The 27,977-nt window shown below is 34.4% G+C and overlaps 1 protein-coding gene across 1 annotated transcript; it reads right to left on the bottom strand.

Annotated features, from left to right (window-relative positions):
• Window positions 1-24,422: 24,422 nt before the first annotated feature.
• LOC124937756 (nucleosome assembly protein 1;2-like) lies at window positions 24,423-26,257 on the bottom strand. Its single transcript, XM_047478075.1, has 10 exons — window positions 26,242-26,257; window positions 26,099-26,154; window positions 25,888-25,980; window positions 25,660-25,752; window positions 25,499-25,580; window positions 25,292-25,353; window positions 25,018-25,202; window positions 24,818-24,917; window positions 24,703-24,746; window positions 24,423-24,624 (listed from the first exon to the last, which is right to left on the bottom strand). The coding sequence occupies exons 1-10, from the start codon at window positions 26,255-26,257 to the stop codon at window positions 24,423-24,425; spliced, it is 933 nt and encodes a 310-aa protein (XP_047334031.1).
• Window positions 26,258-27,977: the final 1,720 nt, after the last annotated feature.

The following is a 27,977-nucleotide window of genomic DNA, read 5'->3' as shown; positions in this document are numbered from 1 at the left end:
TTTCCGGTTTTAAGTAAGGGTGGCCGCTTACAACAACACACGCAACTTGGTGATAGTCCGGTTAGAGACTAAAACCGTTCTCAGTACTACACAGCCTGTCACAGACTCTTGAACCGGTGTTCAAGGGCGGAAGTGTCTGTTTCAGGTTGAAGCAACGTTTGCGACTTTTAGATGATGTTTAAGAAGGAGGATATTTAACGAGAGTGAGTGACCGGTTTTTGGAAGTATGGTTGGTTTGCGGTTTACGGTAAGATAGCGGGAAATGAAAGCGAAATGAAAGAACACAAGACACGGAAATTTGTTTATGGATGTTCGGAGCAAACCCTCCTACGTCACCCCTTCTTCTCAGGTTATGAGAAGGATCTCCACTAACTCTTTAGAGTTACAATTTACACTTCCGGTCGAGCCCAACTTCGCTACTCGCCGGTTACACCAAACTCACACTTTGATGTAATACAACACAACACAATAATCACACACAGGATTTCCGGTTTTAGGCAAACCGACTTTAGAATATAGAACTTTATCTCTCTAGAATTGAATGCTTTATGACTTTCACAATTTCAACTACTCAATTTCTCGTATTCACTGCTGCATTAAATGAGGACGTTTGATCTTCCTTTTATAGCTGAAAGTAGCTAACGGCTACTTTCTTCTCTCTCTTGCGGATTGGTTGACCATTAGCACGCCTATCTGCAGGAGGATTTCTTGCACGCTTCAACTTCCTCAACACCTGGCATTCATGCAGGTGACTCTGAGCAGATGATGACATAACCGTTTTTCAGATTGATACACGTGTTGAACATCCGCTTCCGGTCGTCAGCATCGGATCACCAAGGCATCATTGCATTCCTCCCATGCTTCTGATCGGATCCGATCTTCTTTTATCTTTTCGAGACACGTTTCCTCCGTCACAGTACGTCACTCTTGAGATTTGAATCTTCTGACTTTTGATCTGTACTTTCCGGTTTCTGTGTCTTTGTGCATTATGATCCGGTTGAAGTATATTCTTCTGTTCTTTGCTAACCGGTTGCTTGAGAAAGTGAAGCCGGTTCCTGTGATCATTTGTCTTGATCACTTGAAGCCGGTTTCTTTGATGTAATAGCAGCTGGTTATTGATGCACGATTTCCGGTTCCGGTTTGTTCAGTACCTGCACATGAAGTTTAATTTCTGTTTAGTTTGTCTGGCCGGTTCCAAAATTAATCTACTTAATTTTTCTATCATTAAGTGTCTTTGTATGGACAGCAACTGGCATTTGGTTCACAATTCTAACAACAAGACCGGCAGAATTTGGGTTGCTTGGAACAAGGATGTGGCTGATGTTAAGATGATTTATAATTCTGATCAAGTTATTATGATTGATGTCAAAAGCAAGGTTGATGATAATCTGTTTCGGTTAGCTATTGTCTATGGTTGTAATTCAGGATCTGATAGGAGGAGATTGTGGAGTTGTTTGAAAGCTAAGATTGATGATGGAGACCCTTGGGCTGTTATGGGCGACTTCAATGTTACTAGATTTGAGAATGAGAGGAGTCCTGAATCTGATATCACTCAAGACATGATTGATTTTAATGAGTGCATTTGTGACATTGGGTGTGTTGAACCGACTAACTCTGGCAACATGTTCACTTGGTCTTCAATGAGGGGTGATGAGCAAATCAGAAGGAGCAGGATTGACAGGGGTCTTATTAATTCGACTTGGGCTGCTAAGTATCCTAGAAGTCATATCCATATTCTTAACCCGGGAATCTCTGATCATTGTCCTATTAAGCTTTATTGGGAAAAGGATAAGAAAGTGAAACGACCGTTCAAATTCTTTAATTTCTGGATGGAAAATGATAAGTTTAAGGACATCCTTATTGAGGTGTGGAACACTCAAGTGAATGGCTCCATGATGTTTCGCGTGTCGGAAAAGTTGAGGCTCCTCAAGAATCAACTTACTAAGTTTGATCGGAAGAAGTTCAGCAATATATCAAAAAGGATCATGGCAGCAAGAGTTGATCTTGAGAAGATTCAATCTCGATTTCTTTGTGATGATATTGATGATACTCTGCGGGATGATGAAAAGACTGCCCTTGCCACTTTTAGAGAGCTTAGTTCTATGGAGGAGAATTTTGCGAGGCAAAAGTCGAGACAGAATTGGATTTCTCTTGGTGATAGGAATACGGCTTTTTTCTACCGGAAATGTTCTTCTAGAAACCTTCGGAATAATGTTCAAAGGCTCAAGAATGACAAGGGTGATTTTGTGCACGGACATGACCAGATTCATGACTTGGCTGTTCAGTTTTATCGTGGTCTCATGGGTAATAAAGCCGGGCAGCATCTCAGTCAGCTTAACGTACTCTATCAGATTGTTGACAAGAGAATTACAGCTGAGGATAGTCGTGATCTTGTTAGAGTTATTTCAAGAGATGAGGTTAGAAAGGCGATGGCTAGTATCAATGGTAATAAGAGCCCCGGACCTGACGGTTTTAATGCGGAATTCTTTAAGGCTAATTGGCATATTGTAGGTAATGACGTTACAAAGGGGGTGCTGGAATTTTTTAGAAATAGAAAGATGCTTACCCAATGGAATGTCACTGTGCTTAATCTTATTCCCAAAAATTTCGTGCCTGAAAAAATTCAAGATTTTCGACCTATTTCTTGTTGTAATGTCGTGTATAAAATCATTTCTAAAATACTTGCTAAACGTTTTCAAGGTGTTATTCCTAAGATTGTAAGTCTAGGGCAATCTGCTTTTATACCCGGTAGGTCTATTTCGCATAACATTCTTCTTATGCAGAATCTTTTAAAGGGTTATGGGAAAAGGAAGATCTCACCTCGGGTCGCGTTTAAAATCGACATCCGCAAGGCTTTTGATTCCGTTAAATGGGGAACTATACATGATTTTCTTGTCGTTGCTGGTTTTCCTAGAATCTTTATTGAATGGATTATGCAATGCGTCTCTACCTCCCGGTTTGTAGTTTGTGTCAATGGTGTTCACGGGGGCTATTTTAAAGGCGAAAATGGTGTGAGACAATGCGATCCTCTCTCTTCTTACATCTTTGTATTGATCATGGAGATCTTTGAGAGTGTCTTAACGACATTCCGAAAGAATCGCCATTACACTTTCCACCCTTTCTGCGAAGAGGAGAAGATCACTCATTTATGTTTCGCAGACGACTTGTTCTTACTTGCTCATGCTGATGTTGAAACCATTAATACTATAAAAGATGCGCTTAACTTCTTTTCTGATGTTACAGGTTTAGCAATTAATGTTGATAAAAGTTTAGCGTTTTATGGCGGTGTTGATGATGAGACAAAGGCTAGGATACAAGACATTATGGGCATCCCGAGGGTTCGTTTCCGGTACGTTATTTGGGCATTCCGCTCACAACAAGACAGATTCAAATTGTTCATTGTAGGCCGCTCGTTGAAAAAGTTAAAAACGTCGTTATGGGGTGGGCAGCCAAGAAACTTTCATATGCAGGCAGAATTGAGTTGGTTGGAAGCGTGGTCATGGGATTAATCGGTTACTGGTCTCAGCAAATTGTGCTCCCGAAGAAAGTTATGAAAGAGCTCGATACTATCATGCGTAATTTTATTTGGGGCAGCCAAGGACGTGGAGGAAAGAAAGTCAAGTGGATCGACGTTTGCAAACCGAAAGACGAAGGTGGTATTGGACTGAGGAGTTGTATTGAGTGGAATCGGGCTGTTACCTACAAACATCTTTGGGCTTTACAAACTAAACAAGATTCTCTATGGGTCAAGTGGGTGCACTCTCGGTTCTTGAAGCGTGAATTGAGCATATGGACTTGTAGAATCACGGATGACATGACTTGGTCGTTGAAGAAGATTTTGAAACTAAAAAACAGTATTGGTTCGATCTTTGATATTCGTATTGGGGATGGGTGTGGTACTCTCTTTTGGCACGATCCTTGGTTTGAAAACCAGCCGTTGATTACTAAAGAGGAATTTCGAGGTTTGAGAATAAGAAGGGATTGTGCGGATGCCACGATTGGCGACATTGATGATGGACGTTGGGTCTCAATTATAAGACGAGTTCCGGAAGGAAGACGAGTATTAGACTATTTGAGTGGAATTCGTCTAAGCGATAGGGATGATGTTCACTCTTGGGCTGCCGAGGAAGATGGTAAATTGAAGTCGAGAATGGTTTGGAATGTAATTAGAGAAAAAGGACAAAACGTTGATTGGGCTGCTCTCGTTTGGTCTTCAAAGGTCATTCCGAGGCATCGTTTCATCCTTTGGTTGGCTTTACGTGGTAGGCTTAACACCCGGGATCGGATTCTTGCTTACTTGGACATTCCGGATGCTAATTGTTTGCTTTGTGATGGGAATACGGAGTCTATTAGCCACTTGTTTGGGAGCTGTCCGTTTGTTAAGTCTCTTTGGAGTAAGTTCACGTTGGCTTTGGGCTTTGTTCATTTACCGGGTTCATGGGATGAGATCATTGTTGCTGCCCGCATCAAGGCTAAAGGTAATAGATTTCCAGCCAATGTCTTCAAATGTGGTTTTGCTGCCATTGGTTATCATGTATGGGCTGAGAGAAACGCAAGAGTATTTGGGAGAGTTCGTCGCGACGTTGAGCATGTATGGAGGGATATCGTGTTTGATTGCGGTGCGCTAATCGGTACGTGGAGGCGGGTTCCCAAAGGTGAGCGTGAATGGACCCTTTGTCGGGAGTGGAAAATCGATTATGACAAAGGTACATCTTTTAATTTTTCGAAAGCTAGTTAGTTTCTTATGATTGTAAGTCTCGTGTTTGCTTGTTTGAATGTTTGTTTACTTGAACCTAACTTTAACTTTCTAGGTTTGTTAGAAAGTTAAAGGAGACTATGTCCGTTTTTTTTCCCGTTTTGGGTTTTTTTAATGAAATGACAATAAGTCGTTTTCCCAAAAAAAAAAAGAATCATCTATAAAAGTCACTTAATAGTTTGATCCGCCAATAGAAGAAACATGTGTAGATCCTCAAATATCAGTGTGTACTAACTCTAGCCTTTCTTTCTTGAGCTTCTTCTTAATCTTTAAGAAAGTCACACGTTTCTATTTTCTAATAATGCAGTTTTCACATAACTGATGTTCAATAGACTTTAGTTCTTGAATCTTTCCATTCTTCAAATGAATTTTCATCCCTTTTTCGCTCATATGGCCCAACCTACAATGCCACGGCTCACTATTCTTCAAGTCATCAACTACAACATCAAATGTTTCTCTACAAGTTGAAGTCGTGTATAATGTTTCAGTTTTATAACATCGAGCAACAACTATTGCTCCTTTAGTCACCTTCAACGTACCATTTCCACAACTGAAATTGTGATCTTCTTCCTCAAGTTGTGTAACAAAAATCAGATTGCGCATTAACCCTGAAATGTGTCTCACCTTATTAATCTTCCAAACAGAACCGTTTGCTATCGTCAATTTGATATTCCCCATGCCAACAATATCCAGTGGATCACCATCTGCGAGATAAACTTTCCCACAATTTCCAACCACATAAAATTCTCTATTAATTATTTGTGGGCAGTGGTGTGGAAAGACGCTCTTAAGTTCAAAACTCATTAATCTATCGGGCTATCAACAAACAGAAATAACTCATCAATGACACAGTTTCTTTAACTGCATTGGCTGCATCATTTTTATCATCACTGTTTCTCTTCGGTGTTTTGCAGTTTCTCTTCAAGTGAATTTACTTACCACAATTCCAACAATCAAATGTTCGTCCAGAATTGGAATGACTCATCCAATTCCTCGACATAGATCTGCTCTTACCTCGGTTGAAATTTCTATCATTACCTCTACCCCATGTTTTCAACATTCATAGTAGAACATTTGAATATTTCACCATAATCAATTTTACGAACCTTTTCAGCAAGAATTCGATCTCTAACTTCAATAAATTTCAATTTAGAAGTTCTAACAAAGTTTTCAATTCTACCATCATAGGTTCCCAGCTATTTGGTAGAGATGCTAACAAAATTAGGGCACTAAGTTCGTCCCCAAAATCAATCTAAACATATATTAGTTGATTCACAATTGTATTGAATTCGTTTAAATGAGTAGTGAGAGAAGTACCATCAACAATTCTTAAGTAAAAGAGTTTCTTCCTTTAATGTACATTGTTGTTAGAAAATGATTTCTCATACATATAAGAAAGAACATTCATCAGATTCATGGTGGTCTTCTCCTTTGCTACATTGTGAACAACTGTCTTGGCTAGCGTCTATCATACAACTCCCCAAACCTGTCTATAAACGAGTTTTCATTCATCTTCATCCATCTTCTCTAGTTTCTCACTCAAAAGAACATGAATATTCTTTCCATAGAGATAATCCTTAATATGCATCATCCAAAAGACATAATATGTTCAATCAAATATTTCAATCTTGTATCCTATGTTGTTCTCGCTTGTCATCGATTCCAATGCCCCGATCTATCCCAATAGCTCTAATACTAATTGTTAGGATTTGAATCCCCCAAATCTGACATGTTTGAAACGATCTATAAAAACACAAAGAAAAGAAGAACACATGAAGACACAGATTTATAGTGGTTCACTCAAATGAGCTACATCCATTTCAACTGCCACCATATTTCACTATGAAGAATAAGAAGAAATACAAAGTTTTTGTCTCACACTTTATCTCTCTATAATTCTATCTTACAATGTAAACCCTTAATAATAAAATATTTATAAAGTAAATATGCAGGTAATAAAACTTAAATAAATTTTGGTCAGACCCAAGCCCAAACTATATTACAAACTCAATAAACTCTAATTAACTATTTTAGAGTTTATTAAAAATGTAGACTCCATCAATCAACAACTAACTCCTCCACTATAATGCTAACATCTTATGCTAACATCCTAACCGTTTTGCGGGACAAATTGGAGATTTTTGCTTGATGACATGGCGCTAATTTGTTACAATTAGATTCCCTCTAACTTCATGGTTATGTTCCACCAAACCATTTTGAAAATGGCAGTCCATGGAGATTTTGAATTCCTCAAAAATTTGATCCGCAACTATTGAACATCCGCAACTATATATTGAACAGAATAAGAACGGGACAGCTTTCAATTTTTTTTTTTTTTTTTTTTTGTGTGTGTGTGTGTGTGTAGGGAATGAATAATGGAGGTAAGGTGGGTCCCGTGATGACACTTGTTTTCATTTCCTTTATTAATTAATTATTCAGCATATCCTTCAGTTCCTCTTGGCCAAAATGATGCCTTCCTGCTTCTATTAATTACGACTGTCGTTTAACTTGTTAGTTTGACCATTTGACTTTTCCTTAGGCTTGATTTGATTTCCACTTCCTTGCCAAGTTGACAGGACAAGTTGACTAAGTGTTTTATTATTTTTTTTCTTGTAAACAAACCAATATTAAACTCCAAAACATATACATTATATATATATTAATCTAATTTATTTATTTGACTTTGTTTATTTAATTTGTTTATTTTATTTATATATTTTATTTTATTAAAATAGTTCAATTTAAAATTCAGTTTATACAACATAGTTTCTAAATTAATTATTTAGTTTTAATCATTTGTAATGAGCCAATATATGAATTTGTAGATAATAATTTTGTTGGCTCAAAATTATTTAAAATTATAGAGGGGTTAAAAATGAGTGTAGATATAATGCCCTTAATGCTCACGAAGTTTGGATATAATTAGGGCCGACCATAGGGTAAGACAATCTATGAAGTTGCATAAGCCCCCACCTTTTATAGGTCCAAATTTTTTTTCTTCCATTTTTTAATATTTAATAGTATTATATTATTAATATTTTTTTCTCCTTTAATATTAAATATATATTATACAATATATATATATAACTTTTTTATCTCCTTTTTAATCTCTTATTTCGTATTATAATATATTAATCAATCATATCTAGTTTTATATTATTAAAATTAAATTATTATTTTTTTACTATTTTTGGGACCCAAAATTTAAATTTGCATTTGGCCCAAATTCTCAAGGTCGGCCCTAGATACAACACTAGGGTTTAGAAAAATGCATGTCCACGTTCGACCAATAAACACTAATTCCAATCTCTCGATTCATAATTTTCGGACTTATTTAATTTATTAAAGTAATATATATGGACATAAATTTTGAACCTAATAAGCATCACAAGAGACTTGTGTTTAATGGTTGTTGCCATCTATTTAATGTCACTTCCATATCAGCTCGTGGTCATCCAACTCATCTTTTGTTGGCACACCTTGGTATGACTTGACTTTGACCAGGTTATGGTTAATTTTCCACGTAAGCTAAAAGTACTTGATAATCTAACTTTGTACCCGACTAGAGTTACCTTTTTACATAAGCTAAAAGTATCTAACAATCTAAATGACAATGTATATTTTTATCCTTCTATGGTTAACTTTCTATGTAAACTAAAAGTACTTGACAATCTAACTAATAATATTGTTTTTTTAACCAGTTAGGGTTAACTTTCCACGAAAGCTAAAATTATATGTCAACATAGCTTTTGAATCGACTAGAGTTAACTTTCGACATAAGCTAAAAGTTGTATAGTGGTAGAAAAACAAACCTGACAAATCTCACAAGAGACTTGTGTTTTTTAGCATCTTTGGTACATCATTATGACTTCCATCTTAAGAGCCATGTTATGTTGAGTCTTTTCAATACAGACTTATGAGCGACATATCTTGTTCAATAATGAGATTCATCTCACTTTGAAACTGTTTAATGTCTTGCTCTTACTAAATCGATTTCTTCTCGACGTAGACTTTTGGACGACGTGTTTCATTCAAAGTAAATTCATCTCACCTTGAAACCATTTAACGTGTTGCTCTTTTCTACAAGTAGTTCTCCTTAACATTGATTATTGGGAAACACGTCTTGTTCAAGGATGAGACTCATCTCACATTAAAACTATTTAATGTCTTGCTCTTGCTAAATCAAGTTCTTTTTCATGTAGACTTTTGGACGACGTGTCTTGTTCAAAGATGAGATTCATCTCACTTTAAAACTTTTTAACTTCTTTCTTTTTACAATATTGAGCTCTCCTCAACATAGATTCTTGGATGACGTATCTTGTTTAAGGATGAAACCCATCTCACATTGAAATTATTTAACGTTTTGCTTTTGCTAAATCAAGTTCTTCTTGACGTAGACTTATGGACGACATGTCTTGTTCAAATATGATATTCAACTTACTTTGAAACAATTTAACGTCTTGCACTTTTCTACATTGAGCTCTCAACATAGATTCTTGGGCGACATGTTTTGTTCAAGGGTGAGACTCATCTCACTTTGAAACCGTTTAAAGTATTTCTCTTGTTAAATTGAGTTCTTCTTGACGTAGACTTTTGAACGATGTCTTGTTGAAAGATGAGATTCATCTCACTTTCAAACTATTTAAAGTCTTGGTCTTGCTAAGTCGAGTTCTTCTTGACAATAGACTTTTGGAAAATGGACATATTATGCCCAAAGATGAGACTCACCTCGCTTTGGAACTCGTTTGACAACTTTCCGTTAACTAGTTTGACACTCGTTTTAACTCTCACTCGTACACCTTTCCTAGGTCATTGAAACTCGGTCATAGAGCCTAGTCTTCCATTGACTTTGACGAATCGCCTCTCAAACTAACTAACTCACTCTTAGTGGCCTAACCTTATAGGAAATTGTACTTGATCTATCCATTTTTTTTATTGAGAATGCTCATAGTTTTGACTTATGTTTTATTCTTTTTTTTCAATGTTGATTGTGAAGACGAATATTTTATTTTCCATTTAGTTGAACAATATGCCCCGAGTATTGACTTAGGGTTTTTATTGTTTTTTTGAAGACATTCCTACCTTTCAAACGTAAAACCCCTTTCTCCTTTTTTTTTGGGGGGGGGGGGGGAAACATTTAAAACATTTCATTAGAATCTTAAAAGTGGGAAAGTCAAAAATCAAAGCTAGACAAACCCCAGCCATGATTAAAAGATGACAATCAAACGACCCTAAAGAAACTGATTAGTATTCATCAAACATACGAAAATATAGATTATAAACAAAGATTACAAATTGTATAAAATCCTAATTATCTCAATCAAGATTTTTATTTCCGTACCAACCTGATGTTTCAGGTTGTCTTCCTCTTCCCCTTCCTCTTGTAATGAAAGAGGGGTAAACTGAAGATGATGATGAGTATTGCCTATTCTCATTTTGATTTTTTCCTTTATATGAACCCGTTCTAATTTGATAAAAAGATTATTCTTCAAAAATTCTGAGCTCTTCACATTTTTGTTCTCAACTTGAATTTCAAGATCATTGTCTTTATTTTCTTCAGTTTCATTTTTAGAATCCTCATCAACTTTGGATTCCTCTATAATAATCTTAGAATTCTCTTCTTCCTCTTGATTAGTCCGAGTATCTTCCTCTCTGTTTTCATCAGCAACCACTTCAACTTGATTGGATTGAGAATCCTCAACTATCTTTTCAATATGATTAAGTTGAGGTTCCACCTCCTCATCGTACTACTTTCGTCTTGTACATAATTTTCTTTATCTTCTATTTCCTGATCTTTAATCACATTTTTCTCTTTGATAATAGGCACCTCTGTTTCATTTTCCTGCATCTATACTTTCTGGTCTTTATGAATTTTTTGATCTTCTTCTTTAGCCAAATCACAATTTGGGCTTGCATGTTGAAAGGTATTGCAGAAAGTGTATATGTATGGCCTCCACTCATAAGTGATTTCCATGACAGTAGGTTTTCCTTTTCTGTCTACTATTGTCATACTATTCGGTAGTGTGCTTCTAGGATGCACCTCAATACTAATTCTAGCAAATGATAGGTGCTCTCCTCCTTCAGTAATTGGGTCCATGTATAATGGCGTACCCAGTAAACTTGTAAAATGACTAAGAGCTGCTACATTATACATGTGTACAGGGATATTCTAAAGTTTGAACCATATCTAAGCTGATTCTTTAGGCTAGCTTAATAGGTTCGAATCTTCAGACTATCTTTCCAACTTCATGTAGTTGGATCCAATATATGTATGCCCATTTTTCATAATTTTATCCAGATTTGATCCATTCTTAAATTTCAGAAAATAGAGATCATGTACATTCGCTGAAATTTTCTCTAATCCCTTTTCCTCCCATTGCTTCATAAGTGCCTCTTTGTTGACTATGAAGGAAACTGCTAGATAAAATTGACCGGTTAATAAGAACTTAACAAAAAGAACTTACTGTGCAGGAACAGTCAAGAACTACAACTGGTCAGAATATCAAACCGGCCAGAAGAAGCAAATGAACAAACCTGAAGTTATCTGGTTCAATATCAAACCGGCCAGAAGAAGCAAATGAACAAACCTGAAGTTATCAGGTTGAATATCAAACCGGTAAGAAGAAGCAAATGAACAACCTGAAGTTATCAGGTTGAATATCAAACCGGCCAGAAGAAGCAAATGAACAAACCTGAAGTTATCATGTTGAATATCAAATCGCCAGAAGAAGAAAATGAACAAACCTGAAGTTATCAGGTTGAATATCAAACCGGCCAAAAGAAGCAAATGAACAAACCTGAAGTTATCAGGTTGAATATCAAACCGGCCAGAAGAAGCAAATGAACAAACCTGAAGTTATCAGGTTGAATATCAAACCGACCAGAAGAAGCAAATGAACAAACCTGAAGTTATCAGGTTGAATATCAAACCGGCCAGAAGAAGCAAATGAACAAACCTTAAGTTATCAGGTTGAATATCAAACCGGCCAGAAGAAGCAAATGAACAAACCTTAATTTATCAGGTTGAATATCAAACCGGCCAGAAGAAGCAAATGAACAAACCTGAAGTTATCATGTTGAATATCAAACCGGCCAGAAGAAGCAAATGAACAAACCTGAAGTTATTGTGTTGAATTTGAACAACCGGTAGACTTAATGAACCGAAATGAAGAGAAGACTACTTAGAGAAAGAAGTCAAGAATATCAAACTAAGCACAACTTACAAATCGGTACAAACAGATACTTTGTGTATTGGCAGAAGATAACATCAAAGGATCAGACTGTGACATTGCCATATCCATACAAGTCTGATGATACTCTGCAGGCTGCAGAAAATTTCCTGAAGAGATCTTTTCACTCTGGGATAAGTCAGAGGCGCAACCTTCCAAGTGTAGGCAACTGTCCAACCGACAGTTGCTATATTAAGTAAAAGACAAATCTAGCCGGTTTGACCTATGCCTTGGAAACCAGAACCACATTTAATGCAAGGCTGAACCTCTGCTCAACCAATCAGACTCAAGGATGACTCTGAAGGTATCCGTTGAAGAAATGTGACCGTTGGAACATTTCATCTATAAAAGGAGCTGTAGAGGCAAAACATACCAGACACGAAAAACCAAGATACAAGACAAGATAAATTAAGTGTGTTTATCTCTCTACAAGATTGAGAGCTTAAGTGTGATTACAATTTCTGTGAGAATTGTAAGAGTGATTATCAAGCAGTAAATAAGACTCGATTGTGTAGTGTGGTTGAGTATTCCTTAGTGAATATCTTTCTCGCGGTTTCGAGAAGAAGGGGTGACGTATGAGTTTTATCTCCGAACATCCATAAAAATCTGTCTTGTAACTTTTTTCCTGTTAGGTCTATTTTCCAACCGACTCAATATCCTAACCGATTCGTACTATCCTAACCGACTTACATCATTCTAACCGATTCACTAAACCTCAAACCGACCTCCTAATCTCCAAACCGATATTCTCCAAAACCTATCTCTATTCATCCCGTGTGTGTGTTGTTTCAGTCTGAAACAAACCACTTCCGCACTTGAACTCGGTTCAAGGGTTCGTGGCAGCCTGTGTAGTATTAAAACCCGGTGTTAATCTCTAACCGGATTAAACACCAACCGTTGAGTGTTGTCAGAGAGTGTTAACCGGCCGGACCCTGGTTCCCCATCCGCGATCTAGATCCTATCAGAAACTCTATTCTTTCCTATGTAGTTTCTACCACTAAATTTTCCCATTCCCTAACACAATTTTCTTCTACTATAGCAAACAATTTAAATTCAAAAGGAGAATTCAGTACCTCCACTTTTGTCTGTACATTGCCCAAGTAAAATTTTCCTTTGTATGCATGATCTTCAGCCTTTTTCCCAATGTTGTTTTTCCAGACTTTATTGATTTTCTATGTAGAATTACTTCTGATAGTATAGGTTTTTGATTTAGGAGCATTCATTAACTCCCCTATTGTTTTAACATGCCATTTTACTATCACTTCATATTCCTCATTCTTGGGTAAATTAAGTCTTGGAGATAGTGAATGTTAAGTTGAACGGTTGTTACTATCACTTCATATTCTCCTATTTTTTTTGCTTGTTTGTTTGTTTGATTTTTATTTATGTAATTTTGGTTAAAAAAATGCCCCCATTATATACTTAGAGGTTTATTTTACTTCTCATTTTTGTAATTGAGGAATGGAGTTAGACTTGTCTAACCCTCTAGTTGTTGTTTTTTCATTTACACTCATTTTTCGATCTTGGATCAAAATGTTTTCAAAAATTAGATTCATCCATTCTTTTTATGACTGTTTCAAAGAGAGACCAATGATTGTTACATTTTTCTTGATATGAAGGTCATCAATCATAAAACCACTCTCTAATGCCAATGATCTCTAATACATTTTCGTTCTTCAATTTGGCATTCAAGACATGAGACTGGTTGAACAACACGTGATGATTTCAATATCTCAATCTCTATGAGCACTAACTTTTTTTTCTTCTTTTTTTAGACAAGGATAATATATGAAAAAATCGATACATTTCTACTCTTGCCATTCTTGGCAGCCAAAATGAGAGTCTAGATGAACAACTAATGATGATTTTAATGTATCAAACAACATAGTCTTTTATTGTCATTATTTTTCCGATCTCTTCAAGTTAATTTCATCGGATCACTTGTTGGAACCCTAGTTTAGACTAGGGGAATTTTTTTCTTCCAAAAAATGCATCAAATCCTTCTTGGGTGTTAACATTCCCATTGGTAGCTAAGGATGTTAGCCCTAGTGGTGTCTAGACTCTTGATCTATTACAGATTAAAAGAGTAAAATTTTTGTGAAATCTTCTAGCTTTAGATGCTAAGGTAATCTTGAGTTTGAACTATCTGTTTCTTCTTCTTTGATAAGATAGAAGTCTCAAAACCTCTTGTATTTTAACTGTCTATTCCTTCATCTTTGATAGGATAAAAGACTCCAAAAATCTTGTATTTAAATAGTTCAGTTCTACATCCTTAGTAGAATGGAAATCCTCAACAAACACAATGTCTGAAATGTCCATTTTTGTATTCTTGGTAGAATGAAAATCCCAAGAAAATCCTTTTGTCTGAATTGTCCATTTCTGCATCTTGGTATAATGGAAATCTCCAGAAAATTCTTTTGTCTGAATTGTCCACTACTACATCCTTTGCATCCTTGGTTGAATGGAAATCCTCAACATGTCATTTATTCAAATTGTCCATTACTATATTTTTGACATGATGTATATTCTTGGTAGGTCTTTTTGAAAATACTTTAGCTTGGAAAGCTAAGGTAAACTTGAGTTTGAACTGTCCTTTTCTCCGTCCTCTGTAGAATAGAAGTCTTAAAATATTTGGAAATCCTTTAGCTTTCAGATGTTAAGGCATTTTGTTTATTTAAATTAGTCGTTCCTCTAACCTTGACAAAATGGACATTGACATTACGTTTATTTGGAAATTTTCCATCTTCGAAAGCTTATGTATTTCTCTTCATCCGAACTGTCCTTTTCTTCATCTTTGGTAAGATGTAAGTCTTAGAATCTTTGGAAATCCTCTAGCTTTCGAATTCTATGGTATTTCGTTTATTCAAATCATCAATTCCTATATCTTTAACAGGATGGATATTATTGGTATATCTTTTCAGAAATCCTCTAGATTGGGATGCTAAGGTATTTCCTTTTTTGTCTAAACTGTTATTTTCTTCGTCCTTGATAGGATGAAAGGCTTAGAGTTTTTGGAAAACCTCTAGCTTTCAGATGATAAGGTATTTTGTTTATTCGAATCATCCATTTATGTATCTTTAACATGATGGATATTTTCAGTATGTGTCTTTGGAAATCCCCAGGCTTTGAATGCTAAGGTATTTCTTTTCATATGTATTGTCCATTTCTTTGTCCTATGTAGGATGGAAGTCTCACAACCTTTGGAAATCCTCTAGCTTTCGGATGCTAGGGTATTTCACTTGTATAAATTGTCCTTTCCCGCGTCTTTTTCAGGATGGAAATTCATGGTATGTCCCTCTAAAAGATCCTTTAGCTTGGAACGCTAAAGTATTTCTTTCCATTTGAGTTGATCGTTCTCTTAGCTTGGTAGGATAGAAGTCTTGATGTCTTTGCAAATCCTTCAGCTTGTATTACCAATGTACCCCTTTTTAGGTCATTATAGTTTTTAGTCTTTGATTTTAACTACGTTTGAAATTAATTTCCTATTCACAAGGATATGTAGGCAACCTCCCAGCATGTACGTTTCTTCCTTCTTATGGAATGAAAGCTTGAGATTCTAGTTCATATTAGGGGCATTTTTTCAAAAGGGAAAATGAGAAAAAATAATTTGCATTGCATTCATCATTTACATGATCGAGAGTGCATTGCATCATTACATGTGTCACGTCTAATGGTCGGTGATCATACAACGTTCGTCTGCATTACCATTTAACAATCATGTTGAGGTTGGGATTTTCAAACCATTCCTTTCGGTTTTGAAAAAGAAAATGGAACTACCTCTAGACCTAATTCCTCTCGAGAGAGGATAGGTAGACAACCTATCATATAAGTTCGATCACACTTCCATGCATGTTTTTAGAAAAATATCACCGTTCAAAAGTGAAGAAGACTGAGATCTCTCTCGTCAAAACATACCATAGACACATCGAAACAAGTAAGCTTTAGGACCAAATCCTAAACAAGAGAATATTTCAAATGCAAAGTGAGTTTCAATACCTCTTTCAAAATTCATACGAAGGATTATATATTCTAGTTCATTCTCGTGGCTCATGAATTGTTAAAATATTTTTAGACTCCACGAAGTTGTGTTGACATTCAAACCCTAGTCCCATGGATGAACATATTAGGGATATAATTTGACTTCTTAAATAAATGATAAATAAAGAGGTTAATTTTAAATGCTGAGCAATCAAGTAAAAAGAAATCAAATTTTGGAATTTTTATAAATTCGTTTAAAGGCTCCAATTGAAAAAAATTATTGTTCGGCATCAGAGGAGTTCAAACAAGCCTTAAGGAATTTCCTATAAAGTTGAAGGGCCGAATTGGACGTTGATAAAAGTCTAGGGGCCAAATGAATTCGAATTCTAAAATATAATTCGATTTTGGAAGTTTAGGGTTCAAATTGGACAAAGATGCAAGTTTAGGGGCGTAATTAATTCATATTTAAGAATTAATTTCGGATTTTAACTGCCTAGACAATTATGAAAGAAAGAAAAGTCTAGGGCTCTCTTTGAACATCCCATGAAATTTTAGGAAATCGGATAAAATGAAACAGGAAAAGTTGTCGCCCGTTCGTCGTCTTCTCCATACTGCGCCTCGCTGGTTCCCAAGGTTACGTAGGGAATCTCCGATAGAAGACGAAGACAACCACGGTCGCTTGGAAATCTCGCATGTTCTTGTTGCCTTGTTGTTCATCCAAACGTTGCTGGAATCTGAAAACGAAGAACAAACCATGCTTTGTTCTTCCGATCAGAAACGTCATCCTCTATAGCGGAGTTCTATTCTAGCTCTGATGCTTCTCTAGAAGATATGGATTCAATGCAATGGACATTCCCAAAATCAATGACGACCTCATATAGGCATTATGAAGCCTGAATAAATAAAACAGAGGAATCTGAAAGCAATTCCACTGCGAATCTGAATCTTTAAAAGACGGCAATTGCCTTCTGTAATTTGTTCGTTGATGACGCGACGAATCCTCGATTAACATATGAGAAATCCTCATCGTTTGGAACTTTGAATGCACCAATGCCGCATCAAATAATCGCTTGAAAACTTCACCGAAGAATTAACCAAAAGTTTTTCTTCCGATGACCAAAACATGATGTTTCCGGCGAAATTTTTTCCAAAAATAAGGATACTCTTGGCCTAGTCTCTTCCTATCTAAACTCTATCTATCCTTGGGAATCTATCATCTAGGATAATCAACAATAAAAAAACATTCATCAATTGAAATTTAATTAATAAATGAAATTGAATCAACATCACGTCAACGTCGGTGTACATAACAAACGTCCTATAAGTATTAAAATTCTATGAGAACAAGGAAGCCTACCTGAAGCAAACAAAAACAAAGCAGTATAGAATTTGAAGATGATCTCACCGGAATCTCAAACCTCGTCGGAATCGCCTTCATTTTGTTCTTTTGATAGCTTCCTCTCCAAGTTTTTCTCTCTCTCTACTCTCAAGTGCGAATTCTATGAAATTAATATCAATGGTTGTAAATGACTTTCCCCAAAGGAGGAAAACTCTCTAAATACCCTTGGGCAAGGGTAACTTAGGAATTGAAAATTCTAGAAATTGACAACCACTTCTCTAGGTTTAACCGACATAAAATTCTTCTAAGTCGCACCTAAGATTATTTTTTCCTTATAGGTAACCGGTCAATCTACATTTGAAGTCCTTTCTCCAACCAAGTGGTTAAGTATAGATCGAGTTACGAATTTTTGAAGTTAGACATTTTCTGGTTTCGGTTTCATGCCAATCTGAATCAACATAAACTTAAAATATTCATAACTTTTGACTCAGAAATCCAATAAGACTGAGATAATATGCGCTATAAATGTGAGCTTGTTAGCTTCCACTATGGTGTTGGAAGAAATTTTCAATACTGCTCGCAGGTCCATGCAATTCTCCATGTAAAACTATGGGTCTTGAAGTGGACAACTTGGATTACAGGAAACCTCATGTGGGAAGTAGGATGAACCATGATCATTACATGGTATTAAATTAAATCTAAATCAATTAAATTTATATTGATATCTTATTTTCTCAAAATAGTTGAGTCAAACTAAAGATATGATTTTTCAAAGTCACCCCATGCTCCAGCTCGCTCTTAGAACGAAATGAGTGAACTTGAATCAAGTTGTCGAGCTAAATTGACTGCCTTAGACATTGAATGGGGACGCGAGAATGATTCCATTTGAACTAACTATGTCTTAGATTTCCATCCATATGTATCAATCCAAAAACTAAGCCTTATAGAATTATTTATGAATTAAACACCGAGAGCATGTCTTGGCTGCATCGTCTACAACCACCAATTTGAGAGGGTAAAAGCGTCAACGTAATTCTGGATACAGATTTCCAAAACATTCATAAAGAAATTAAGTACAGTGTCCAAGTTGATTTCTTAAAGTTGGAGTTGCCTCCAGATTTCTTTCAGCAGAAAACAATCAAAAATCAAATGTTTTGGCCGTTTTACAAATGATCCGTGCACATGGCGTTAGGATAACGTTATCACGCACAATTTTGAATCCTTTTAGGTGCGAAACTTGGTGCGTTAACCCCTGTTGACTCGCTCCTGACTCACTCGTTTCGACTTAGTTTTGACGTTTTCCCCTTTATAAGGCCTTCTGCACAAAATTGCCAACAATAATATTTAACTCAAAATTCAAGATTTTTTGAACCGGCCAATTAGAAAGTTTCAAGTGTACCAAATTCTGACTCTTTTTGAAAATTTACGTTTGGACACACAAATTGAGACTCAAACTAGTAGTTCGACACATTTTGTCCAACAACAATATTACACTCAAAGTTCATGATTTTTCAAGACGGTCATTTTGAATGCATGAAAACATATGAACCTTGAGTATTTTTGGAAATTGACATTTGAACCGCTACTCGAGGGTCCTGTGAGTCAATTTCTCAAAGTGAATTTTTATGTTTCCCCCGGTTCAGCAATCAAGTATGAACATCATACTAAACCGGACATACTCATTTTAATTTCGTAGTGTAAAAATTGAGTGTATACAATTATAATCTCGTTTCAATAAACATTTTTATGAATACCTTGACATAGAATTATTTGAAAGTTATTGTACGCGTATAAATTTGCTCGCTACTCCACGTACCCTAATAAACTGTTTTCTTGTACGCGAGATATTCTCCCCCTTTCTCATCCTAAGTGTCTACCAATTTTTGGAGTCCACATAACGTCTTGTATTTTTAGGGCATGAAGGATCTAATCCTAAGATAGATTTATCCATTCGAATACTCCGTCTTTAAGAGCATTTTGTGCGATCTAAAGTTGTGCGGTCTCATGACTTACCTATTCTTTTGAATGCTCCGCCCATGGAGGGGACGCATCGAATGAATTAAATGTTAAACACGACCCTTGCATTTTTTGCAAAAAAAGTTGTTCTACAAAATTTATGTTATAGAACTTTATGGCTTACCTTACTCTCGAATCTCACAAAAAGTAGATAGGACAACTAACCATATATAATGTTGTCCTATATGTTTTAGATGAGGAACTAAAGTGGAGTTCTATATCATAAATCTTTCCATGCTTGACCCGTACATGCTCCACTTTAGTAGGTGTTCAAAAACATATTAATCCGATTAACTTTAAGAGTCGCCACTTTAGAATACTTCATAAAGAAACTAAAGAAAGAAAACAAAGTTTCATAGATTAAGGGTCTGGTGCTTGGTTACACATGAGGAAAGGCTCGCAGCAGTTATGTCCTATGCGTCTATCCTGTGTAATAATCTTTACTACTATGTAGTTGACCATCATTTATGAATATATGTTACACATTTGCATCCTCAACTCATAATTTTTTTTCTTGTGAGTTCTCCAATATTGTCTCTAATCTAGAAGGAGTGATCATAACTCTTGATTAGATTCCCATGAAGGTTGGCACTAAACCAATAGAATTATTGAATGTCCATTTATCATATCTTAATTCTATTTAACATGATAACATATGCTTAGTCCAAAGGTGATTCTGAACTCTCGTTAGATATTCTTTGACTTAAAGAAGACAAAATGGATACTCGAATGCGCTCATTGGGTACACATGTGAACCACAATGTGAACTCTCGCATTTGTTGATTTGCTTGATTGTTTGCTTGTTGATAGACTGTGAATCCTTGCACATGAAGGACTTCACCAGTTCACAAGAATGTGGATTAAATAAAACGAAGGGCGAAGTTTGGAACCCCGAAATATGCAACAACTGTAATCAAGAATTTTCCTAGTAGAGTTAGAAAATGTTGAAAGTTCTTGTTACGAGACACTTGATATGACTCTCATAAAACAAGTCTTTTTCCCAAAAGTATTCTAAAAATTCTGAAAATTTTGAAGTAGGTCATAAATATTTGTATGAAGCTACTATAAAATATTTATAATTTTCCGGGCTATAGAGCTCCTGAAATGAGCGTTCCAAAGTAAGTCGTTTTTCAATCGATCCCCAAAAATTATGGAACATTATTATTTTTCTTGAAAATAATATTTTAAACCATCCCATATTTTTTGGAATTTTTATAAAATTGTTTAGAGGCTCCAATTGAAAGAATAAGATTGTTTGACATAAAAGGAATCCAAACAAGCCTTAAGGAATTTTACAAAAAGCTGGAAATTAAAACTTTATATCCAAAATTTGATGAATACAATGTTGGAGGGCCGGATTGGACGTTGACCAAAGTCTAGGGATCAAATAAATTTGAATTCTCATAAAATAAATCGAATTTGGAAGATTGTGGTCAAAATTAGACAAAACTGGAAGTTCAGATGCCTAAATAATTCTTATTTAAAAATTAATTCTGAATTTTAACTTACTATGCAAATTTAAACTAGTGGAAAGTCCAGGGGTTTCTTTGAACTTCCCCTGGAACCTTGGAAATTCGAACTAAAGAATAAGGAAAAGGCATGACTCCTTCCTCGTCTTCCTCGAACAGTCTATTCGTGTTCCTTCCTGACGCGGCACAAGATAATCTTCGAAAGCAGGTGAAAGACAAAGAACAAAGAAACACTCTATTCTTCTGATCTAGAACGTCATCTCCTCCAACGGACTTTGTCATGGCTTTTCCGACATTCTGAAAGATTGGGACTCAATACCACTAAGGCTCATCAAAACAATGCTGACCTCGAATAAGTATTACAAAACACGAATGAGAAGAGTAGAGAAATCCAAAAGTTTTTCCCCTACAGATCTTGAAATGAAACAGACGACGATTACCGTATGCACTTCACTCGTCGATGACACAATGATTCTTCAGTCAGAACATGAGCCATCCTCATTACATGGAGCTTCGAACGCACCTGCGTCGAACCAAAGTAGCTTCTTGAAGTGTCGTTGAAGAACTAACTGACCGTTCTTCTTTCGGCGACCAAAACATGAAAATTTCGGCGAGCTTCAGAACTAAGAAATGTGACTAGTCTTGACTTAGCATCTTCCTAGAACTAAACTCGGCTATCCTAGGACTTTACCATCTAGGTTTACCAATCACTCAAACATCAATTCATCCAAGCAAACATCATTAAAGAAATTAAAATATAATTAATAAATTAAGATGAATCCAACTCAACGTCGACGTCGGCAATGGCGGAGCCACATAGCGGGCTGCGGTGGGCTCTAGCCCAGGGTAGAGTTTTAAAAGAGTTTATATATATATGTTTATATTTAACTAATATAGTTAGTTCACTTGGCTTTGGAGTTCAACGGTATCCTAGAGGTGCAGGGATCAAACCCTAAAAATAATTTTAAAATTTATATAAATTAATATATTATTTATTCTTCCAAAACGAATTATATACATTAATATTATGTAATTTTCTTATCGAGTGTATATTAACTTAATAATCTGTTTTTTTTCGTGATTTATAATTTTATTATTATTTTCATGTATTTATTCGTTTTTTTATATTTTTTACTAATTAAACTTTCATATTTTTTTTCTTTATTTAAAACTTAATTAATTTAACTTTTCACATTTTTAAAACAAATTTTTCTTTAAATATATAATTTTAACTTTATAATTTTTTAAAATCGAGTATTCTTATCTTTGATTAGATTTCGTATATTTATTTTATTTTAGTAAGGTATTATTATTAAAAGGGAGCATTATATTAGAAAAAAACAAGGTTTGAAACCCTACTCTCCAACAACTACAAAAATGCTTGCTGGCAGCCCTTCATTATTAGGGCGGAGGACCCGAGGAACTACGACTTTCACTTGTAGATCAATCCTAATTGAGGTTCGACGTCTGAAAGGTTTAGGAACGAGCTCGAGTGATAACGAGAGAAACGGGAGAAGAGAAGACAAAAGGAAATGAATAAAAAAGAAGCCCACGTGGACGATTTGATTAATATTTTCATTTATTACCCGTATTAGTGTAATACCTATAATATTTTAGTTAGCCCAGTGGAAAAAAAAATTCTGGATTCGCCCTTGGACGTCGGTGTACAAAATCGACGTCCTACATGATTACAACAATGTTAGAATGAGAAATCCTACCTGAACAAACATAAACAATGAAGAAAATGAACTAGAATCGACTTCGTCGAAACTTCAAAACTTTGTTGGAATCACCTTCAACATGTTCTTCTTTTGGTTTCTTTGCTCCCAAGACTCTCTTCTCTCTCTTCTCTCAGGTGTGAATACTAAGCAAATGAGTAGCAATGGTCGTAACTCTCCTGCCCCAAATGAGGCAAAATATTTAAATACCCCTTAGGAAATTGGTAATTTAGGAATTATGAATTTAGCAAAACCGGCAATTGTTTCTTCGAGTTCAACCGACTTTAATTCCTTCAGAACTACAATTGGGCTTATTTTTTGCTTTGTAGGTAACTGGTTAATCTACACTTTAGGCCCTTATTCAGTCCTAATAGTTATGTAGATAGAGTTAGAAATTTTTGAAGTTAGAAATTTTCTTGGTTTAGTTTTATATTAATTTGGATCAATTAAAACTTCAAACTGCCATAACTTTGGACTCAAACCACCTTTGAGTCTCAACCAATATGCATTCTAAAGGTGATCTTGTTAGCTTCCACTATGGAGTTGGAAGAAATATTCAAGGCTAGATGCATGCCCATAAAATTCTCGATGTAACACCGTGGGTCTTATAGTGGACAACTTGGCTTACGGGCTACCTCATATGGGCTGTATGGAGAACCATGAGCGCTACATTGTATCAAATAAAAGTTAACTCAAAATTCTTTCCAATGATATCGTGTTTGCTCAAATGGTTAAACTAAATAAAAGATATGAATTTTCAAAGTCACCCTATGCTCCAAATCACTCCTAGAACGAAGTATGTAAACTTGCATTGGGTTGTCGAACTAAATAGACTGTCTTAGCCATTGAATGGTGACGCATGAATAGTTTCATTAGAACGGGCTATGTTTTAGTTTTCTAACTATAGGTTGAAATTCAAAAACTACGCTCTATAGTATTAGTTATGGATTAATTACCGAAGACATGTCTGGTTTGATCTAGTCTTGGTCGCATCGTCTTCAACTCCCTATATGAGGGGGCTAAGAGCGTCGACATTATTCTTGACACAAACGAAAGTGATAGAGTACCCTTCCAAATTTCCAAAACATCCCAGAATAGCTAAATCCATTGAGTATAGTGTTTTAAGACGATCATTCTGAATTAATAAAAACATAAAGTATTTTTGAAAATTGGCGTTTGGATCACTACTCTCAAGGGTCCCTCAGAGCCAATTTCTCAAAGTATTTTTTTCTCCTAGTTCAGTAGTCAAGTATGAACATCATACTAAATCGGGCAGACTCATTTTAATTTCAGTGAAAAAATTGAGTGTCAGTTATAAATTTGAGTGTATAAATATAGTGTGTATATATATTATAATAAAGTTTTTAATAACCTTACATTTTAATAAATTATAAAAATTTCATTGTTTTTTATAAAGTTTTATAAAAATTCAATTGAAAATTCGTTCAATTGTTATGCTATTAAAAAGTGTATCTTTTTATTAATTTTCAAATTTAAATTAAAGTGGGTAAGTACATAATCTCATTGACTTGACGTTATATTTATATATAAAATGAACAAATACATGTATTAAGATTTATTATAAAGAAGTTTCTAAGTTGTTAATGTACTATAATATTTAGAGTGGATAAAATCTTGACTAATTGATTAAAATCTCATGTTTGATTCTAACTAAAAAATCATAAATTAATATGGGTCATGCAAAAATATAAAAAAGTTAAGATTTGATTCATTCTTATTCATGAAACTGCAGTGATAAAAGCATGGTTTATAACTTGCTTATTATTAGTCAAAATCTCTCTTTCTCTGTTCAATATCAATAAAATTTTAAGAATATAAATGCAAGATTACTAATACATGCAATTTGAAGAATATTTCACTACATTGCACATAAAAATAAAAAATAAAAAGACCAGTTCAGATAATATATTTGTCAATGTCAATGTCAAAATCATCGTCATCATACTCATCATCATCATCGTCATACTCATCATCGTCATCTAACGTAAAAGAATCATCATCAGAATCATTATCGTCAGTGTCCTCAAAATCCCCTGTTTTGGCTTCTTCGGTGAACCACCCCACAGTATTAGGGATGATTTTGTCTCTAATTATGGATCTACATAGACAAGTGTATAGTAAGAAGTTGTGCACACCAAACTATCAAGTTATATTAATATATAGAAGTTGAACTTACCCAATCTCATAATCGAATTTCGACACAATTAGGGATTCTTCAGTCTATAATGAACAACACATTTAATGAATATACTAAAAATGAGTAATTATTGAAAAGATATTGTGTTACTAACGAGTATTTCATCTTCCACGGGCACTGGAGGACTGAAGAATTTGAAGAAGCTTTCTGTTTGATTTGTCAAACATTTTTCTGCATACCATTCAATCTCAGTCCTGTGACATTAAAAATCCCCAATTAAGAAACAAAAAAATCATTTTTTCAAGCTTAAATTATAAATAATAATATCAATAATTTGAGACTTTTCCAAGTTACCCAGTTGCTTTGTTCAAATAAAATTCATCTTCATCCAAAATGTATGTCTTGCTCAAGACATAATTCTTGAAATGAGGATTTTCAGCGAAGAAGAAATCAAGCTTAAAGGCTTTGATGAGATCATCAACTCTAGACCATCTTATGTCCTTCAAATATTTCAAAACTTCTTCATCTTGCTTCATAATCTGTTGTGAATTTTTAAAAGGGACATCATTAATATTTATTGAATGATCTTTAAATTTAGATATCATATAAAATTTGTTATTTGGCATACCACTTTTGATATAGTTTCATTTGCTTTCATAGCGTTGACCCAAAAATTAGGAACTCCTGTCACTGAAATTTAAATTAGTGCACATAAAAATAATTTTAAGAAGTTAATAAATTACATGACATGAATAACAAATAAGTTTCTACATTAACAACTTTTATTATCATCTCAAATTTATTAAATAGCATAAGCAAGCATAAATATATATACCTTCTATAGTCTCTCCACCTTCTTTGAGAGACATTTTTATAACCTTTTCGATTTCAATTATCCCATTGACGATATTATAACGCTACAAATGTTCAAAAGGTTAGCAGATAAGAAAAATATTGAATCCAATCGAATGTGGAAGAGAAATTTACAAATATTACCTCGTCATAAAGAGGTTTAAACAACTCTTGGTATTTTTTTTCAAGTGTTTCCTTCTCCTCAAAATATTTATCCGCCAATTTGTCATGTTCAGTCTGAAAAAACATTATAAGCATATATTTGTTAGATGATTATTCTTTTACTCAAGAATTAAATCATTTCTTTGAGAATGAAACTAAACAAAAAAACTCGGACGCACAAAGTCCTGGAGTAAAAGAAAGGTTACATACCTGTATAGCCCTCAAGGCTCTAACACGCTTTCTCACAACTACTGGCAGATCTGAGAATACATTCTTATAATCCTCATCAATGAATCCTTTGTTCTGTGATATATAAAGTAAAAATTATATATGTATTAAGGTACCATCTTTGATGGAAGAAAATAACAACACATTTATAAACATCAAAATTTAACAGAAATATATCAAGAAAGGGAGGAACAGTCACCTTGAGATCTTGAATCATTCTTTCTTTTTGCTCCACAGTCAGAACTAGAACTGGAAAATGCATAGAATCAGAATTAGGCACATAAGTGAATAAAAAAAATCAGAGCCAACCAAATAAATGTTATGAAATGTGATTACCGTTTAAAGGACTCATGTTGAATGCGTTTGGTAGAGAAAGCAAACACTTCTTCAAGAGAGAACACAAGGAAAGAACAATGAAGGAATGTGCTTCTACTAGGATTAGAGCTCCTCTATATATAACCTTGATTGACAAATTAAATTAATTTCAGGCTATTAATGAGTAACTTTCTTAAATAATTACATAATTATCTAAATAAAAGAATTGGTCAATAACATAAATAAATACAAATATATTTTAACTGTGCATCCATGTAATACACTCACGGCGTTAACTTTTTTGAACGAATATATTAACCATGAGTCAAATTAAATAGTTACATATAAATGTTACATATAATGTAACGTTATAATAAACTTGTTTTATAACGGAGTTAAACATCTTTTTTCTTTCTACAAAGATGTACACTTTTTTTTTCTTTCAAACATGTTTTTTATGTGAAATGTAGTAAATTGTATTATATGTGTGGATAGTAGTAATATGTTTTGAGATTATGATAGATTATCTTTCATTTTAATTCAAACTTATCTAAATTTAAGATGGGTCAATAATAGCATTTAAATGCTTTCAACACGCGTTTTATTAAAGCGTGCATGTAACACGCTTGGATGGTGTTACACTTTTTTCAATATAAATTGTTTAAATCCTTAATAGCACCTAGAGTGACACATTTTTTTTTTATGTACATCAACAAGTTTATGATATTACCTATTTCAATAAGAAATATATATATATATATTTTTTGATTTGTGTCGAAAAGTAGTCAACTATTAGTTAGAATATAAAATAAACTATTATATTTAAACTATGGATGATTCAACTAATAAGTCTGCTTCATGCGTTTATACTTGTAGTATTATTCTTTTTATAAAAGTAACACGTTATGAAAATTTAGTGAAAAAGATTTTGTTGTAATTCTTGAATGTGTATTACAAAATTTAGTAAAACTAATTAGAAAATCATAAAAATAGCACACATATAATTTTTTTAATCTATAGCAATTTACTTTAGGCAATTTTTACAGAGATGCAAAATACCATTTTACTAATTCAGTCTTACTAATTGATGATGTATTTAAAATATATAGATTAGGTACATTACAAAACAAGGAAGATAGAAGTCATGACGAATTTAATTTTGTAAACATGCATAAATTTATCAGTTTATGTAAATGAAACTTAAGTTGAGAAAATTCAATCAACATATTTATGGGCAACCTTAAGCAAAATTTATCCGTAATCCATGAATAAGGAAACTTTTAATATCACGAGCTTGACGTCCATTGAGTTGTTTCTCCAAAATCATCAAATATGGAACATTGAAACATAAATGGAAAAATATTATTTGGAATCAAATAACATTTTTTTCACCAATTGTAAACAATCTATTACTACTTCTCAGATGTCAAGCAGGCCCAGACCTGCTGTGTAATAAGTGAGGCAATTGCCTCAAGCCTAAATATTTTTGGGGCACCAAAATCTTCAAAAAAATAAAATTATAATGATATGTTCATGGACTTATTTTTAAAAAGCCCTTAAATAATAATTGATAACCTATCAATGATAAGCCCTAACTTAATTTGTATCAAAAAAAACAAGAAAAAAAAACAATGTCTTACTTGGAGAAAAGAATCGCACGATTCTCATTTATCAACAAAATCAAGGAAAAAGAAAAAAAAATAAGAACAAGCATTCTGGAAAAAGAAAAGGAAACACTTCCCCCAAACCCCAAGCCC

The sequence above is a fragment of the Impatiens glandulifera genome, chromosome 5, assembly GCF_907164915.1.
Source record: "Impatiens glandulifera chromosome 5, dImpGla2.1, whole genome shotgun sequence".
In the NCBI taxonomy this organism is placed as follows: Eukaryota; Viridiplantae; Streptophyta; class Magnoliopsida; order Ericales; family Balsaminaceae; genus Impatiens; species Impatiens glandulifera.
The sequence above is the reverse complement of the archived record's forward strand: the minus strand, read 5'-3'. Positions and strand labels throughout refer to the sequence as shown.

Bases quoted from the DNA above. Each gene is read 5' to 3' on its own strand.
- LOC124937756 (XM_047478075.1), bottom strand. The intron at 25,753-25,887 runs GTATGTAACCTT...ATGTTTTTTCAG, and splicing joins GAGCCTTGAGGGCTATACAG to ACTGAACATGACAAATTGGC. The intron at 24,747-24,817 runs GTTAGTAACACA...TGTTCATTATAG, and splicing joins CCGTGGAAGATGAAATACTC to ACTGAAGAATCCCTAATTGT.